The following is a 15,480-nucleotide window of genomic DNA, read 5'->3' on the forward strand; positions in this document are numbered from 1 at the left end:
ATCAGGATTTTTCAATCGATGGAAGCGCAAACACTTCAATATTTCAAAACGAAGGAAAATAGACTTACACCACTTTCAAAATAAACGGCCCATATTTTTGCGCACTATGCGAATTCTCTGCGTTTTCCTATATTTAAACTTCCCATAAATGCACCTGATTTTTTATCTTACGCGACGAGTATACAGCGTCAACCGTATCGAAATAAAATCTCGTCTTCGATCTACGGCAAAATCTAAAATGTTATTGAAAATCTAAATGTCAGAAAACTCGTGTAAAATTTACGCGTTGCGAGTAGCGCCGCTGTCGATGCCAAGCAACGATTGTCTTCGTCACGCCGTTTCGATTTCCCTTAACACGCTTTCGACATAACGCGGAACGAATGAACCGTCGTATGTTGTAGGACGGTTGCCCGTGTCTTGTCGGGACGATAAAAAAAATATACACGAGACAGAAAGATGGAAAAACGAAGCAATGCCAAGTACGGCGGAACTGTTCGAAGAGAATCTTCTCCATTTGAGGCTGCACGGAGCGCGACTCCCGAGGGAACTTCGCGCAGTTTTCCTTTGCGATTCTTCCGCGTTTGGAACTGTTGCAACCTCAGTCACTGTAATATTTTTCTTTCTCCGCGGTTGTTTGTTTCGTTGACAGAGCAATCGATTGAAACGTCAGTCGAAGATCGGCGATGAAATTGCATAAAATTGTCTACTGCTACTAAGGATGAAGAATTTTCTTAAAATGATAAATTTGCCTTTCGAATGGAAATTCTGAAATGGGAATCGACGATAGCAGCTGCTGGTGACGTTTCTTACGGTCCATTGATAAAATCTTTCCATGTGTAATATCGATAAAATTTTGAAACGAGTCAGAGATGAAAAGCGTATTCTAGAAAGCAACCACTTGGAAATAACGTTCAGGGACACGGCAGTTACCACGAAACGCGTATCCAACCGCGTAAACAGCACTCCAAAAATATTCAGAAGTTCTCGTGCAACCACGTTCTTTCATCTGGCTCACAAACATCAACAAGCGATGGGCAACGAATCGATTTCGTTTCGTTACTTCGTCAGTTTCAGGGGGATCCTGACGAAGTATATACATAGATGATTCTTCGGTTTTACGATTTTGGTTGAGTTCGTTCGCACCAAAGTGAACAACACACCTTGTCTCGAAATACGCCAAGTTACAAAATTATTCGCCTACGAAATGGTAGGACTTTTGTCGTGGCATTTACTTGCGACGATTTCTCGGCAAATTAATTATTATCTATAATAAGTATTAACTTATTATAAATAATTAGCCATGTCACTGCGCCACGCCGGAAAAAATTACTGAAAGTTCTCAATGTGAGAATTGATTGTAAATTTTAATAAAAAAAAAAAAAAATAATTAATTCGGTTCCGAAGGAAATTTGATCTTTTGGAAATAGCTGTAATTAGAAAAATTCTCGAAGGAACAATGGTTGGATTTCTTGGGAATTTAGAGATTATTTAAAGATGTGCAGTGAGGACGTTAGCTTAAATTTGTAGGACTTGGAGTGAATTATTTGGAAGAAGACAATTGGATTCTTTGGGAAGATAACTCAATGTTTTAAAGAAGAATAATTCTCTGATAATAAATATATAATAATAAATTTTCATTGGAACGTTATTCGATCTTTTAAGAAAAGCTATTCCATCGAAAAATAATAATTTTCTAATGTTATTAATTACGGAATTATTCTAGGTTATTATTATTATTATTATTATTATTCTTATACTATCTGCTTATTTTACTTTTATCCAGAATACACCTCGTTATTTATTTCTGTTAGGTTCTATTAAAAAAAAAGAAAAAAATCTTTTCGAATAAAACAAAAGTTGATATTTTGTAATCCGCTCGACACGGCTAATCTCAACAACGGTGTAAGGAGAAGTAACTGGAATTTTGAACGCAAAATTCGACCACTTGCCAAGCGTTCTAGCGTCGACAAAGAAACAAATTATATAAGAACTTGCTACATATAAATGCCAGTATATATTCTGTGCCACGTTTGACGTTCTTCTTATCTGGATAATTTCCAAATAAATCAATGATCACTAAACACAAATACTCTAACCGAACGTAAAATCAAGTTTGAAGATCATCTCTTAAACGTGTGGCAAAAGGAACGTGTTTGAAAGCGATTTGCTTCGAAAATAGCCAGGAGTCGAGCTATAACGAGATATAACTATCGTAGGGCTAGCTAGAGGACAGCTTAGTGATTTATGTTGCTTTAATTGCACGCCCCTTTGCCACCTTCCAGGCAGAAGCTGTTCTCGCTTATCTCAGACTCCTCGTTCTTTAGAAGCTGCTGCATTCAACTGAGGCGCTTCTCAGTAGCTGGTTTATTGGTATCGAGAAAAGCGGCGGATTGAATCGCAAAGATTTATATCTGAAAGGTAATTACATCGCTTAAAATGGTAGCAGGCCTGTCAGGGCAGAGGATTTATTGGATTTCGATAGAAATAAGCTAAAGGTAGATCGCGTAACATAACGAGAATCATTAGCAGAGAGCTGAGAATTATTTGAAACGCTGACTTGCCTGCTATCAGTTACGAAAGATTCTTTCTTTACCTAATACATATCGCGATGATATTTCGTTTTTGAATTTCGTGATGAAAGGACGAACACAGATCTATACCATCGACGCGATGAGATGGAAGATGCTTGCAATCTCGTGCGTAAACAGTTTCAAGACCAAAAGATGCAAATGACAAACGGTGAAACTTGTTCTCAAGTAAATCTTCTAAATTCTTTCTCTCTGCGACTAATTCACAATTTCGTTAATTGCTAAACCAATTAACGCGTCATCTTAACGCGTTGCTGCCGAAACGACGAAAGTGATTTGGTCGGAAACGACGCAGAAGCTCGACGATCGATCCACTGGTTCTGCGAGAAAAAAGGCGGCGGGGAGGCACGAAAAGAGTTCAAGAAAGAGTATCGTGTTCCCGCTTTGTAGAATTAATACCGTACACTTAATCCGGTTGGTACATCGGCTAGTGGAACGCGAAAAAGAGCCTTCTCTGGGTCAGATCGTCGGATTAAGACGATTGAGATATGATCTAACCGCGTGGGATCGCCGTAATCCGAAACCACGGCGAGCCATCTAATTCTCTGTTACCCCCTTTTGTACGAGCTCTTTGTTGCTCGAGTCGAGGTGAAAAATTAGGACGACCGAAGACGAATTAATCTGGCCACTAGAACGTTACACGAGTCGATAAACTCGAAGAATTTATCCCTTTCGAGGTTGAAATTGAAGGAGGGTGGAAATTGATATTGGGGTGTGCGACGAGAAATTAGCTTCTGGGAATCGTGCAAGGGAAGATCTATTTGTACGTAGAGGTAAAAGTTTCTGGAGTTAGTTAATTGGTTAATTATCATTATTAAATTTTGACACAGAGACAGGGATGTTTTCAAAGTTCTTTTCGTGTACTTTGTTTCAACTATTTTTGTCTTCTTGTTTCATTTCTATGTGATATTTTGAATTTGACTTTTGCATTATTTTATATGTGGTTTTAAAAGTGAGAACCGCATAAATTACGCGATAATGTGTATGATTTCAACTTGAATTTATTTATTCTTGTTTTTATTATTTTATTCTTATTTTTCTATTCTAATCTATTCTATTCTATTCTAATTTATAATTATATCTTGAATTTATTCTTCGTATTCTTTCATCATTGTTTATCAGTTTAAAAGAGGGAAAATTTGTCCTTTCACGTGTATGTGATTTTAGTGTGGAAATGTATATTTTCCAAGATTCAGAAAATACTTTCAAGAAAATACTTTCCTTCTCGACTTTCGTTCAGACGTATCGATTGATAATCGAGAACAGAGGATTAACGAAGATACATACAACAACGTATTTTTAAAGAAACAAAATATCGCGTTAGTTCCAAGTCAAAAAGCAAACATGGACCGTGTGGTAACAATCGAGTCAACTTTAGAAATCCAAAGGAACAATAGGATCAGTTACATCTGCTGACGAAATAATTTCTTGCGCTTCGACGCTGTAAGAGCTACACGTTCGGATGAAATTTAAGATCGAGAAGGATTAATTGATGCGTCAAGCGGATTATAAAGATCGTGTTAATTCTTGACAAGGGGAAACCGATCGTACAATCCTTTTATGAGCTCGCTTTTCTTCGCCGAACGATATTAACACGGTTTATCGCTCTGACGAAATAATATTTTCTGCGTTTCGACGTCGTCGATAATACGAGATCGTAAAATTCACGCCGATCAAGGCTAATTACCATGTACCATTGTTCTCGTTTAAATAATCTAGAGAGTTGTGTTATTATCGCTTGTGAATCACGCGAAACACGGGTAATAAACAATTAATCGTTGATAATGTCTGGAAAAGGTTGAGTCGTTTCTATTTTATCTTTATCTTCTTATTTTTTTCATCATATCTCCTCTGCGATAATTTCTTTCAAATAAATATTACTCGTATAGAATTACAACAGGAATTCAATTCGTTGTTGTTCGAAATCTTTGATATTTGATCTGAAATAATTTCGTGCCCTCGTAAATCTGAATATAAAAAACTTTCGATCTTCTCAAAATTCAAATGTCCATTTACCATTCTTATTCGACAATGAAATATCACGTACCATCAACGTTGCTCCAATTTCACTCAAATTGTATGTATTATATATATAACGTCTCTATTGAGTACGTTTTACAATTTTATTTAATTTACATATTCTACGTTCGAACCACTGTGCTCAGGTCAATGAAGCATCGAATGCTTTCCATTTCCATTTCAATTTCATCAGTGGCACCAATCTGAATACCTCAACCAACCCCTATAATTTACATATGTATTCCCTGTGCAAGGTTCCCTTGCTTGACGACCAATTACCATTAGCTCTAAGTCTACTTAACGAGTTAGTTCGCACGGTTCACCTCTGATTTCCCTATCTTCTTAATTGTTGTCTTAACGAACGACTCTGTAGTAAAGTGGAAACGTCGATAAGCGCTTCAGAATTCTCTCAGATTTAAGTAGATTAGGGCAAAGTAATAAAAACGTTTTGATAGATTTGCCAGCACGAAAGATTAGACGATAAAGAAAACTTTGTCTATGAGACACATTTCGAAACATAGATATTTCTAAATCGAGGAAAGTGAACTAATCAAAAAAGTTGGTAAATATGGGAAATAAAGGCTAAAAAGTTGGTAGATATGGGAAAATTGTTTAATCTGATACTGTATCAATAACTTTTCCAAGCAATGCATCTGCAATTTAAGATTCTTAGTCTGCATAAAAATATAGAAGTACAATATAATTTGACACGTTATGAGACAGAAGCTTTAAGATACCGTGCTAATTAATTCTCAAGGAAAAGCGGACAATTTAAGGTTCATAATTTCCATCAAATATCATCTTCCTAAAATCGACTCTGCTTCTCGATAATTTACTTTTTTTCCATCATCAGAGACCATCTCTCCAAATTCTCCTAATCCACCCCTTTGAACCTTCTCTTCTTCTCTCTTCCTCCTCACTCAATAATCCTTCACCTTGAACGACCATCCTCTACCATAATGCGTGGCAAGCAAAGTCTAGAAAATAAAAAAGAAAGAAAGAAAGAAAGAAAGCAAGAAGATCAACGCACGAAAGAACAACAGGTGTATGTTTCTATCGAACCCTTTCGTAGCGATCCTGTCGCATCTTACTACCCTATCAAAGGGTTTGGAAAAGGGAGAGGGGGCAAGGTTAGATCGAGAAGTGCCCGAAAGACTGGGTGCATCTATTTAGTTGGAAGAGATAGTCGAATTCGTGTCCTGTTTCCAGACGACTCGGACGTTCTAATTAAGATTCCACGCTGGTCTCGAGGGGCCTCCTCCTGTCTCTTTGATATAAAACAACAGCGCGGATAGAACGATACTCGAATGAAAAAAAGGATAGGCACGGCCTGACAGATAGAAACGTTGGATGGTTTGACGGTGAGAGATTCAACTGGTGCACTGGGCTGTTTCAGGTACAAAACGAACAGACAGAGAAACAGCCTATCCCGGCTGCATAATTATACCTTAAAAAGGATGATCCCTTTCGAGAGATTAAGGGACACTGCTCAAGACCGGCTGCTATCTTAATGAGTGTACGCAGCCCCGCTTCGATGCCAGACAATCGTAATTAAGCTGCAACGGCTTTGGCCGAGGTCAAGTATGCTTCTTTCACTGCGTACGCTTTTGCCTGGCTCCTTCTTCAGCCACGAGTTGTGCGTTGAGCATGTCTGCTCATTGGCTGCTATGGATTATATTTGGATGCAGTATGGAGGCAGTGATTAAAGCCTTGGTCGAGTGCTTGCTAAAATAACTAAATGCGAACGGCAACGTTTGTCTCGTTGTGTAGGATAAATTTCGTGCGTGTATTGTCGTTGAAGTAAGTGGAATCGTTGCTGGAGACTGGGTACTATCACCTTTTCCTTTTTCGCATCGTAAAGGAGCGTTCAATCTTTTCAGATATATTTCTGCTGAAATAAACCATCGCGAGGATCGGTACTTTTTCTTCTTGGAATGCACAGAAACATGGATCTTACAGACACCTTAACGATATTCTCAGTTAAAGTAATTTCACGCCAGGGTTCTTCTAGACCGAATCTCTCAACATGCAAATAAGAAAATGTGCAAGATGGAGATGCGTCGTAGACATCGAAGAACTGAACATTTTCAAACAACAGAATTTCATATTCGATATCAATATTTTGATAATTTTCGTAGAAACTAGATCTCCGAACGACGAACAAATTTATACTTTCCATTATCAATATCATTCTGAGCGGAATTTCTCTCAGGTCAAACCTCCGTGAAACGAAATTTCTAAGCGACCAAGTATCATCCATATGGTTGCATTTTGCAAAACTTCTCTGAGATTGATCCTTCACCGATGGTGGCTGTTAAAACGAAAGACAAACGTGGATTCTGTCATCAAGAAGATTGGCTCCTGTCGAAAAATCCTCGCTGGCGTTGAACGGATCCCCCTTTAGAAATCGCGCTACGCTGCCATCTCTTTCATTGTCCAATTGGTAATGTCAGCCGCTATTACCCTGTTGAATACATTTAATAGACAAAGGATTGGCAGAGGCTCTCAATTTCGCAGCGCGAGAAGAATACGTGGCACACGGCCCTGGTCGGGCCCGTGGAAACGCGGCCGACGTCGGGTTGAGAATTATTATTCCATGTGGACGACGGGCCGCTAATAACGGGCCGAGCCTGGCCCGCGCATATGGCATTCAATGACCGGCCAATTGGACAATTGAGCTCAATCATAATAATACACATATATATGGATCGTTGCAACGCGAGCGTTTCGGCCGGTTATCAATAAATTCACTTGCCGGAAAGTAAATTCACCGGTCGCGTCCTGATTTCGCCCGTTTCTATTCGTTCTTCGTCGTTACGTCTACTCTTCTCTCTTTCTACTCGTTGTCGCGTTTACGTCGAATTTAGTCCCATTCTATCCGGCTGTGCGAATCGAAAGACGAAGGATCGGCTGGCTGGAACATCGTTTTCCGTGATTTCATTGGGATGAACGCCAGGTGGACAGAGACTGGCGGTAGAAACTACAAGTTTGCAGAGATTTTCGTGAGCAATTTTTCCCAGGCTTTTTAGACGCTTCTGAAATGATATTAAATTGGTTTATACGTAGAATCGCGGAGATTGGAACGGTGGAAATTTGGAGAAGATCGTAGAAGAGATTTGAAAGGGTTTGAAACAAGATTTTGGGGAAAAATTTGAAGTTTGAAGAAAGAATCTTTTAGCGACGTTTTTAGGCAAGGCTTCTGCAATAATTTCAAATTGCTTCGAACGTAGAAAAATGGGGAACGGAGTGGTGGAAATTTGGAGACACGTCTGAGAGAGATTTGGAAGAGTTTTCAAAGAGATTTCGCACGTGTGCAAAATAATTTTTAAGCGAGTTTCGAAGTGTTTTTAAAGAATTTTGGATGATTGATTTAGGCGAAGCAAACACGGAACTTGCAAAGGTTCTGATTTTTTACAGTTTCCAAGGGATTTTCGAACTATTTTGAAAGGATGCCGACGTTTGCACGGATGTTGCTCTTGCATGATATATAGATAACCAGTATATGAACAACGATAGAAAAAGAATTCACGTAAATGTGAGAAGAATAGAGAATTGTAAATATTTAGAAAAATGTTGGACGTGTTCAAAACACCCTCCAAAGAACTTTTGAAGTGATTTTAAGGAATTTTGGAAGATTGATTTAGGCAAAGCAAACATGGAAGGCATGAAACTTGCGAAGGCTCTGATTATTCAGAATTTTTAAAGGATCTTACGACTATTTTGGAAGATTTCTTACTATTTCTAAATGATTTTGGAACCGTTTTGTAAAAATTCTGATACTTCTAACGCTGTCGTTTACATGATACGAGGATAATCATTGCATGAACAGCAACCATACAAAAAGAATCTACGTAAATCAAAGAGTAAAAGATCGTGAATATTTCCTTTAAATAGCCTACGGAAGCAAGTACGCACGTTTCGAGATTTCTACCACGTAGGAAATATTATAAAATAACTGGAGGTTCTCAGGTAGTCGGTAGTTAGTTCTTTAGCAAGCAACGCCTCCTTATTACTTTACTTATTAACGATCGCACGTGTGCAATTGCCGGAAATTCCAAGGAAACGACGGCTTCCAGTAAAATACCGTTTGGAGAAAGCGTTTAATAGGACGCGTAGAACCCGCATCGGAATCTGTTCACCAGATGTTGTCGTGTTTTCCATCGGTCGGCCAGTGAAATTCGACTTTGACCAGCTTCCTAGAAACTGACGTTTCCATTGTTGCGTGGAAACCTTAATGGAATTCGGTAATAGAGGCGCAGGCTAACGAAACGTATTCATTAAGGGTTACTATCTAAGTTCCATGTAGCTGAATTTTGGAATTTTTGATATTTTTATATCGCCCTGTTCTTTGACATTTAATTTATTATTGTAATAAACATTATATTTCTGGCGCTGTTGGCCAACGATCATATTGATGTAAATTTAATGGTTATCATTATGTTTAATATTAATTTTATATAGTTGATCAAACTTGTCCATTTCAATTCAGTTAGATTTTAGAGCAAAAGCGAATTTTAGACTGAATTTTGGTATTTCTGAAATTTTTATATCGCCGTGTTCTTTGTTATTTAATTTATTATTGTAATAAACATTAAATTTCTGGCGCTGTTGGCCAACGATCATATTGATGTAAATTTAATGGTTATCATTATGTTTAATATTAATTTTATATAGTTGATCAAGCTTGTCCATTTTAGTTCAGTTAGATTTTAGAGCAAAAGCGAATTTTAGACTGAATTTTGGAATTTCTGAAATTTTTATATCGCCATGTTCTTTGACGTTTAATTTATTATTGTAATAAACATTAAATTTCTGGCGCTGTTGGTCAACGATCATATTAATGTGAATTTAATGGTTTCATCTCATTTTTAGTCCATCATTATGCTCGATATTAATTTTATATAGTTAATCAAACTTGTCCATTTCAATTCAGTTAGATTTTACAATAGAAATGAATTTTAGTAGATTAAGAGAATTGAGAAGATCAGAGGAGTTTTACGTTATCATTCAATTTCAAAGGAACCTAAGCACTCGAGGGAAAAAGTTTCTGATGAATTATATTTGATCTTCCGCAGTCTTTGTTAACACTTGTATATTCTTGACAAGTTATTATCTCCGATAGAACGAGATTGGTAGGTTTTAAATAAGACGACGTCCGAATATCTTCGATTAAAAATGCGAATTTCAATTCAGAGAAATTGTAGCCTAGAAACTTAGATCGACAGAATGGAGAACGAAGCTCGAAATACAGAGATTCAAGTGGAATTTCAAACTCTAAATTGTAACATTCAAATGTACGAAGTGGACATAATCGGAAATCGAAGTAAACGTTCAGATTCGGAGGTCTGAGTGTAAAAATTCAAATTTACTTTCGATCTCGATCGTCGACACGATAATTCGTCGAAATGTCGAGACGATAAGTGACGAGACCCAAACTGATTCGAGTTAAACAAATACGAAAGTAAATGTGAAATTTTCTGCAGCGATTCTTATCTAGTAAAATGAATTTTTATTTTCCACAAGTTTACTCAACGATATTGCGTATAATTTCTCATCAATCAAGATACGCGCTACATACATATGCTCCATAGTTACGATAAGATCATCGACAAGATTAGACGTTATTTAATCGATCGATTTCGTCGTGTTATTTACTTTTAATGTTACTTAGAATTTACGGTTTGTTTACGAATAAACATAATTTTATGATACCGGAGATTCGAGTTGAGATTTGGTTAATGACCTTCTGCTTGTAATTTTCAAAATTGTATCTGTGATGGTATATGAAATAAATATGATTAATTAATTTAGAATTTCGCATGATTTATAATTTTGAGAATCCCTGGAAATTGAATTCTCTATACTTTCACGATTCGTAAAAAATTTCGGATCCAGGATAACTCAGATAATTGTAACATATTCCATTGGTTCTATCGATCGAACAGTTGTCTAGAAAAACGAGACGATGTTGAGGATATTTTCAAGTGCAGAAAAATCCCCGTGACTTTGCCATAGCTCGTAAATGGAATTTCTCGCCAACCTCTCTAAAAAAGACTTTGTCTTTTATTTTTGTCTGCCTTCTATCCCCTTTTTACGTTTTAAAAATACTCTATTCGCTCATGAATCGTCTGTCTAGCCGTCACAGACTCCTCCGAACCTCTGAAACGTCAGAACCTTCGAACCATTCGATTTTCAATCTCCAAATCAGCTCTTCGTTCTTTCATGAACGAACAACGTTTTCTTTTATTTCTTTTTTTTTTTTTATTTAACTTTTCTATTTTAATTTCACAAACAGAAGATAGCGTAAATTGATAGAAAAATCTCATTCGATCGATCCATGTTTCCAGTGAGAATGGCGAATATTTGCGAGTTGTATCTGCTAGACATAAGCAGAACGTAAATTCGAAGGAGAATACATTTTTCTATGGCAATGCTGCGTTAATAAAACTGTAGCCTTAATTCCTGGTATGGGCTAGAAATTACGTGACTGGAAAAGAGCCAGGATTCAAGATGGACAAAGAGTCACATACGCTTATGGGTTCGGTTTCGACACGTTGATTTCTCAAAATTCCACCACGTAGCATATGGCTAAGGCCTGTACCTCTTTCACCGCGTTCCAACGACCGAAAAAAGTCCGATGACGGAGGTACGAGCAGTCGAAGAGCACTCGTTGAAAGAGAAGCTCGCAATAATGGCTAACCTTTGTTCTTTCACCAGTCTTTTTCCTTCTTTTCTTTTCTTTTTGTCCAACGTTTGGGACAACTGTACCCAGTGTTTAGGGTGAATTTTTCAGGGCAACTCTTTCCAGCCGTTTCTTCGGCAGAATACATCCGTACACCCTTTTTTTTTTTTTTTAAAGAAATCTAATTTTTGATTTTTCGAGGGTGCGCGGACAGATCGAAAGACGAAGATACGATTTTCCATTTCTTTCGACGCTCCAGACGAGAAAATTGCTTCCTCCTGCTCGAACGAGCGGAATTAAAAATACTCTGGCGCGAAGAAGCTGTACGATAGACTTTCTTACGATCGAGACCCGTCATCTTCCATCATCCTCGAATATTTCCCAAGTCCTTCCTCCCTCCGATCTTCCCTCCATTTCTTTCTTTTACGTTCCTCTTCCATCCAGTTCCACCTATTTCGCCCTCGTGTCTCGAAGTTCCTTTTTCTTCCGCCCTCCTACGACTCTACTATTCTCATTTGTTTCGTTACAAATGAAAATATCGCGAATATTTTTATCATCCTCTGACAAATCCAAAGTCTCTTTCCTATCAACACGGATTTTTCTTTCACACGCAGTGGTACGATGGGTTATACTTCGCTGAAAAAGGAATTTGTAAGGAGAATTTTTTAAATAGAACACGTGGTTCTGTTCATCGTACGATCGTACAGTCCGATTGGCCTGAGTGTTGTCGGGAAAGATCGTAATAATTCAGCGATCTTTGAAAATATTATCTCGAAACTCGTCGTATTAGTCTGGAAAGGGTTCAAGGGAGCGTAGAAAAACGACGTTGTTCTGGTTTCTTCACGTGTTTCTACGAGTTTGTAGATGTGCGAAAGTTGGATGAAAAGAGGCGGAGAAATTTAGTAGCCGAGAAGAGACGAGGAAAGTAAACGTTCGACCGTTACACTTAATCGCGTTCGCCGGCGAAAACGAATCCTCCGGCGGTTTCCGTGTATTTTTAGCATTTTTCGCCTTTCATCCTGCGTGGAATCGCGACGACGATCGCTATCCGCGTGATTCCAGCAATTTTTCACTTCGTGCTTCGCTTTTAACGCTTTTCCCTTCCTTTATGGGGTTATTCTTGAAATAGAAATTCTTTCCGAGGTCGTTGTACCACGTATAAAGTACGTGCGTGCTCGCTTGTCGTATTTACTTTATGATTTTTCATTTATCACATTTTGAATCGACTAATTACAGGCTCGTTTCAATTTTCAATAACAGTTGGTCGTTAAATGGTCCATTAATGGTCGTTCAGGTCGTTAATCGACGTTCTCGTAGCACACACTCTGTCGTATATTATAATACAAGGATCGTGGATCGTTGTAAATATAAATAACTATAGCATGTAAATGATATACGTGTCTGGCAGTGTAGTATAACGTATAATATTAGATAAAATCTTTATAAAGCTATCAGAAAAATCCGCTCGTGCCATGTTACACGGGTAAATCGTGTACGAGCCAGCGCGATTATAAGTTCTCACCTAGTCGAACCAGCTGTCCTTGGGTAGTTCGATCGATCTCCAACATCAGGAGTATCCCAACGATAAGACATTTCACGATCGCCATCCCGACTGCTTCGACCATAATACGAATATCTAGTGGCGCGGCATCGATGACTTTCTGCAACAGAAAACACATTTGTTAATCCGCTGATCCATTTGTTCATCAATCTTTGAACGTTTCGAGTAGTTTCACTCGATTTGTTGTTTCGAGTAGCTTCACTCGACTTGTTGTTTCGAGTAGTTTCACTTGTTTTACAACCTAAGAAAGATATTTTCTTCCTTAAAAATGAAATCTTATTTCATGACAAGTTCCTTCCATACGTTTGACGAAAAGTCATTCGAATACATAGAAACGATACTGTTTGTCTCGAGTGTCGAACGTCAAATTTCTATGAAGATCAAATTTTTATTTCAAAATCAGTCGTTGTGATTATTTTGGTAGTTCTGGTATTAATTAGGATTTCTATTTTTTTAAATCGTTTTTAATCGAAATTAGGATTTTTTAATAGCTGTATAGGGAAGGAATACAATAAATAAATCATACTTTCCATTATTTACGACAGAGCAGTTTTAGAATTCAATAGCCATCGATTAAACTTGCATTGTGAAAATTCTCCTTTTCCAACAATTTCATACTATAAAAAGTATTTGCATGATATTGCATTTGCATGATAATTGAGTCCAAGTATATGAAAGTTGGTATCATTTGTCGATAATTTTCCTAGAAAAGTTCGATACGAAAGAAAGATACACTGTATCAAGGATTAAGCGTACACGTAAATACTTTTCGTGGGCATCGTAACATCCAACAATTTCCACTCCAAACCTCCTGAAGCTCTGCCCAAATTCCTAGCGCCTCTTATCTAACAACAAACTCCTAATGGCCGGCAATTAATTAGCTGCTATCAAACTACAAACTCCTAATGCCCAGCACAAACAAACAACCACTGTTCCAAACAGAACGAAACCTGCGGACGAAACCTGCGCATCGAACAGCAGAGGAAAAGAAAACTACGAAAAGCAAAAGCAAAACGAAGAACACCGTAGCGCCTACACACTCGCCAAATCCTTCGAAAACGATCGACAAAAATCGTTGGGCAACCTGGTTCTTTAATAAATAGAGGTGTTTAAAAGTAACCATCGGACCGGTTTACAAGAGGTCCCATAAAGTAACATCACGGAATCGCGTCTTTCCATTTTCGTTTTCTTTTCTTTCTTCTATTCTTTTTCCCTTCTTGGCAAAGCGGCGCGTGTGGCGAATCGTCATAAATCCGATCGAAAACGACGGGACGCTTTATGGAGTACTATCGGGATGCACGGTGTCTTTCCCATAAAGTATAATAGACTGTACTATCGCCAGCGCCGGGCTAGAAAAGGAACACATGGCCGTGTCAGAGGATTTCGAACGCCAGAACACGTCCGGCGTGCATCCTTGCACTCGACCCCATAGATCAACCACGTTGCACCATAACCAACTCGCTCTTCGACCGCAACCTCGCCGGATCTGTTGCTCGTAGTTTCTTCAGATTAGGCTCGGGGGAACGTGTAATAGAGAACTTGGTTTCTAGAGAACGTGAGCTACGTTTCTGAGAAGCTTGATTTTTAATTGAATTTTTAAATGATGAGGCGATGTAGCTGAATATATTTCAGACGAAACGGGATCCTCTTTTTACAACCGCGTCCATCTACATTTTCACTTGTTCTATACGTACATCTATACACACGATGAAATAAATACGATGGAAGAATTGTGACTGTACGTTGAATGATCTATACGTGTAAATAATTGAAATAGAAGATAGAGATAAAGAACAAAAAAGAATATATGAAACAGTGGAAGGGTTGTACATTGTCTTCCCACATTGAACGATTTGTATGTATAATAAAAAAGAAGGGTTTTGTCTATACATTGAATATTCTATATATATAATAATAAAACAGTAGAAGGGTTGTGTCCTTAGACTGAATAATTTATATATAGATTATTCTATAGTATAAATAGACTAAAAATATTATATAGAATTATTCTATAGTATAAATAGAATAGAATAATCTATAGACTATAGAAGATCTATATACATATAGTATAATAATAATCTATTATATTATTGTTTACTATTTGTATAGTATAGAATAATCTATAGACTATAGAAGATCTATATACATATAGTATACAGATCATCTAGTAGATACATATAGTATATAGATCATCTAGTAGATACATATAGTATATAGATCTTCTACTATCTATATAGATCTTCTACTATCTATATAGATCTATATACTATGTGTATCTACTAGATGATCTGTATACTATATGTATATAGATCTTCTATAGTCTATAGATTATTCTATACTATACAAATAGTAAACAATAATATAATAGATTATTCTTATACATAATAAAACAGTAGAAGGATTGTGTCTACACATTGAACGATCTACATGTACATATAATGAAATAATAAAAGAGCTGTGTCTATACATTGAATAGTCTATATAGATATAATAAAATAGTAGAAGATCTACATCTATGCATCGAATAGTCTACAATATAAACGTATAATAAAACAGTAGAAGGGTTGTGTCTGTATATCGAATAACTTACACGTATGTATAATAAAAGTACCGTGGAAGATTTATGTCTT

At 37.3% G+C, this 15,480-nt stretch overlaps 1 protein-coding gene across 4 annotated transcripts in view; it reads right to left on the reverse strand.

The window, feature by feature from the left end:
* LOC138184002 (fibroblast growth factor receptor homolog 1) overlaps window positions 1-15,480 on the reverse strand; it is a 112,757-nt gene that overhangs the window by 22,001 nt on the left and 75,276 nt on the right. For all 4 annotated transcript variants that reach the window (XM_069121621.1, XM_069121624.1, XM_069121623.1 and 1 more), the window contains one exon: window positions 12,812-12,950. In XM_069121621.1, coding sequence (XP_068977722.1) covers window positions 12,812-12,914 — 103 coding nt within the window. In that variant the 5' untranslated portion in view covers window positions 12,915-12,950. The remainder of the gene's footprint in view (window positions 1-12,811; window positions 12,951-15,480) is intronic.

The sequence above is a fragment of the Bombus flavifrons genome, chromosome 10 (genome assembly GCF_040668555.2).
Source record: "Bombus flavifrons isolate JBK064 chromosome 10, iyBomFlav1_principal, whole genome shotgun sequence".
Lineage (NCBI taxonomy): Eukaryota > Metazoa > Arthropoda > Insecta > Hymenoptera > Apidae > Bombus > Bombus flavifrons.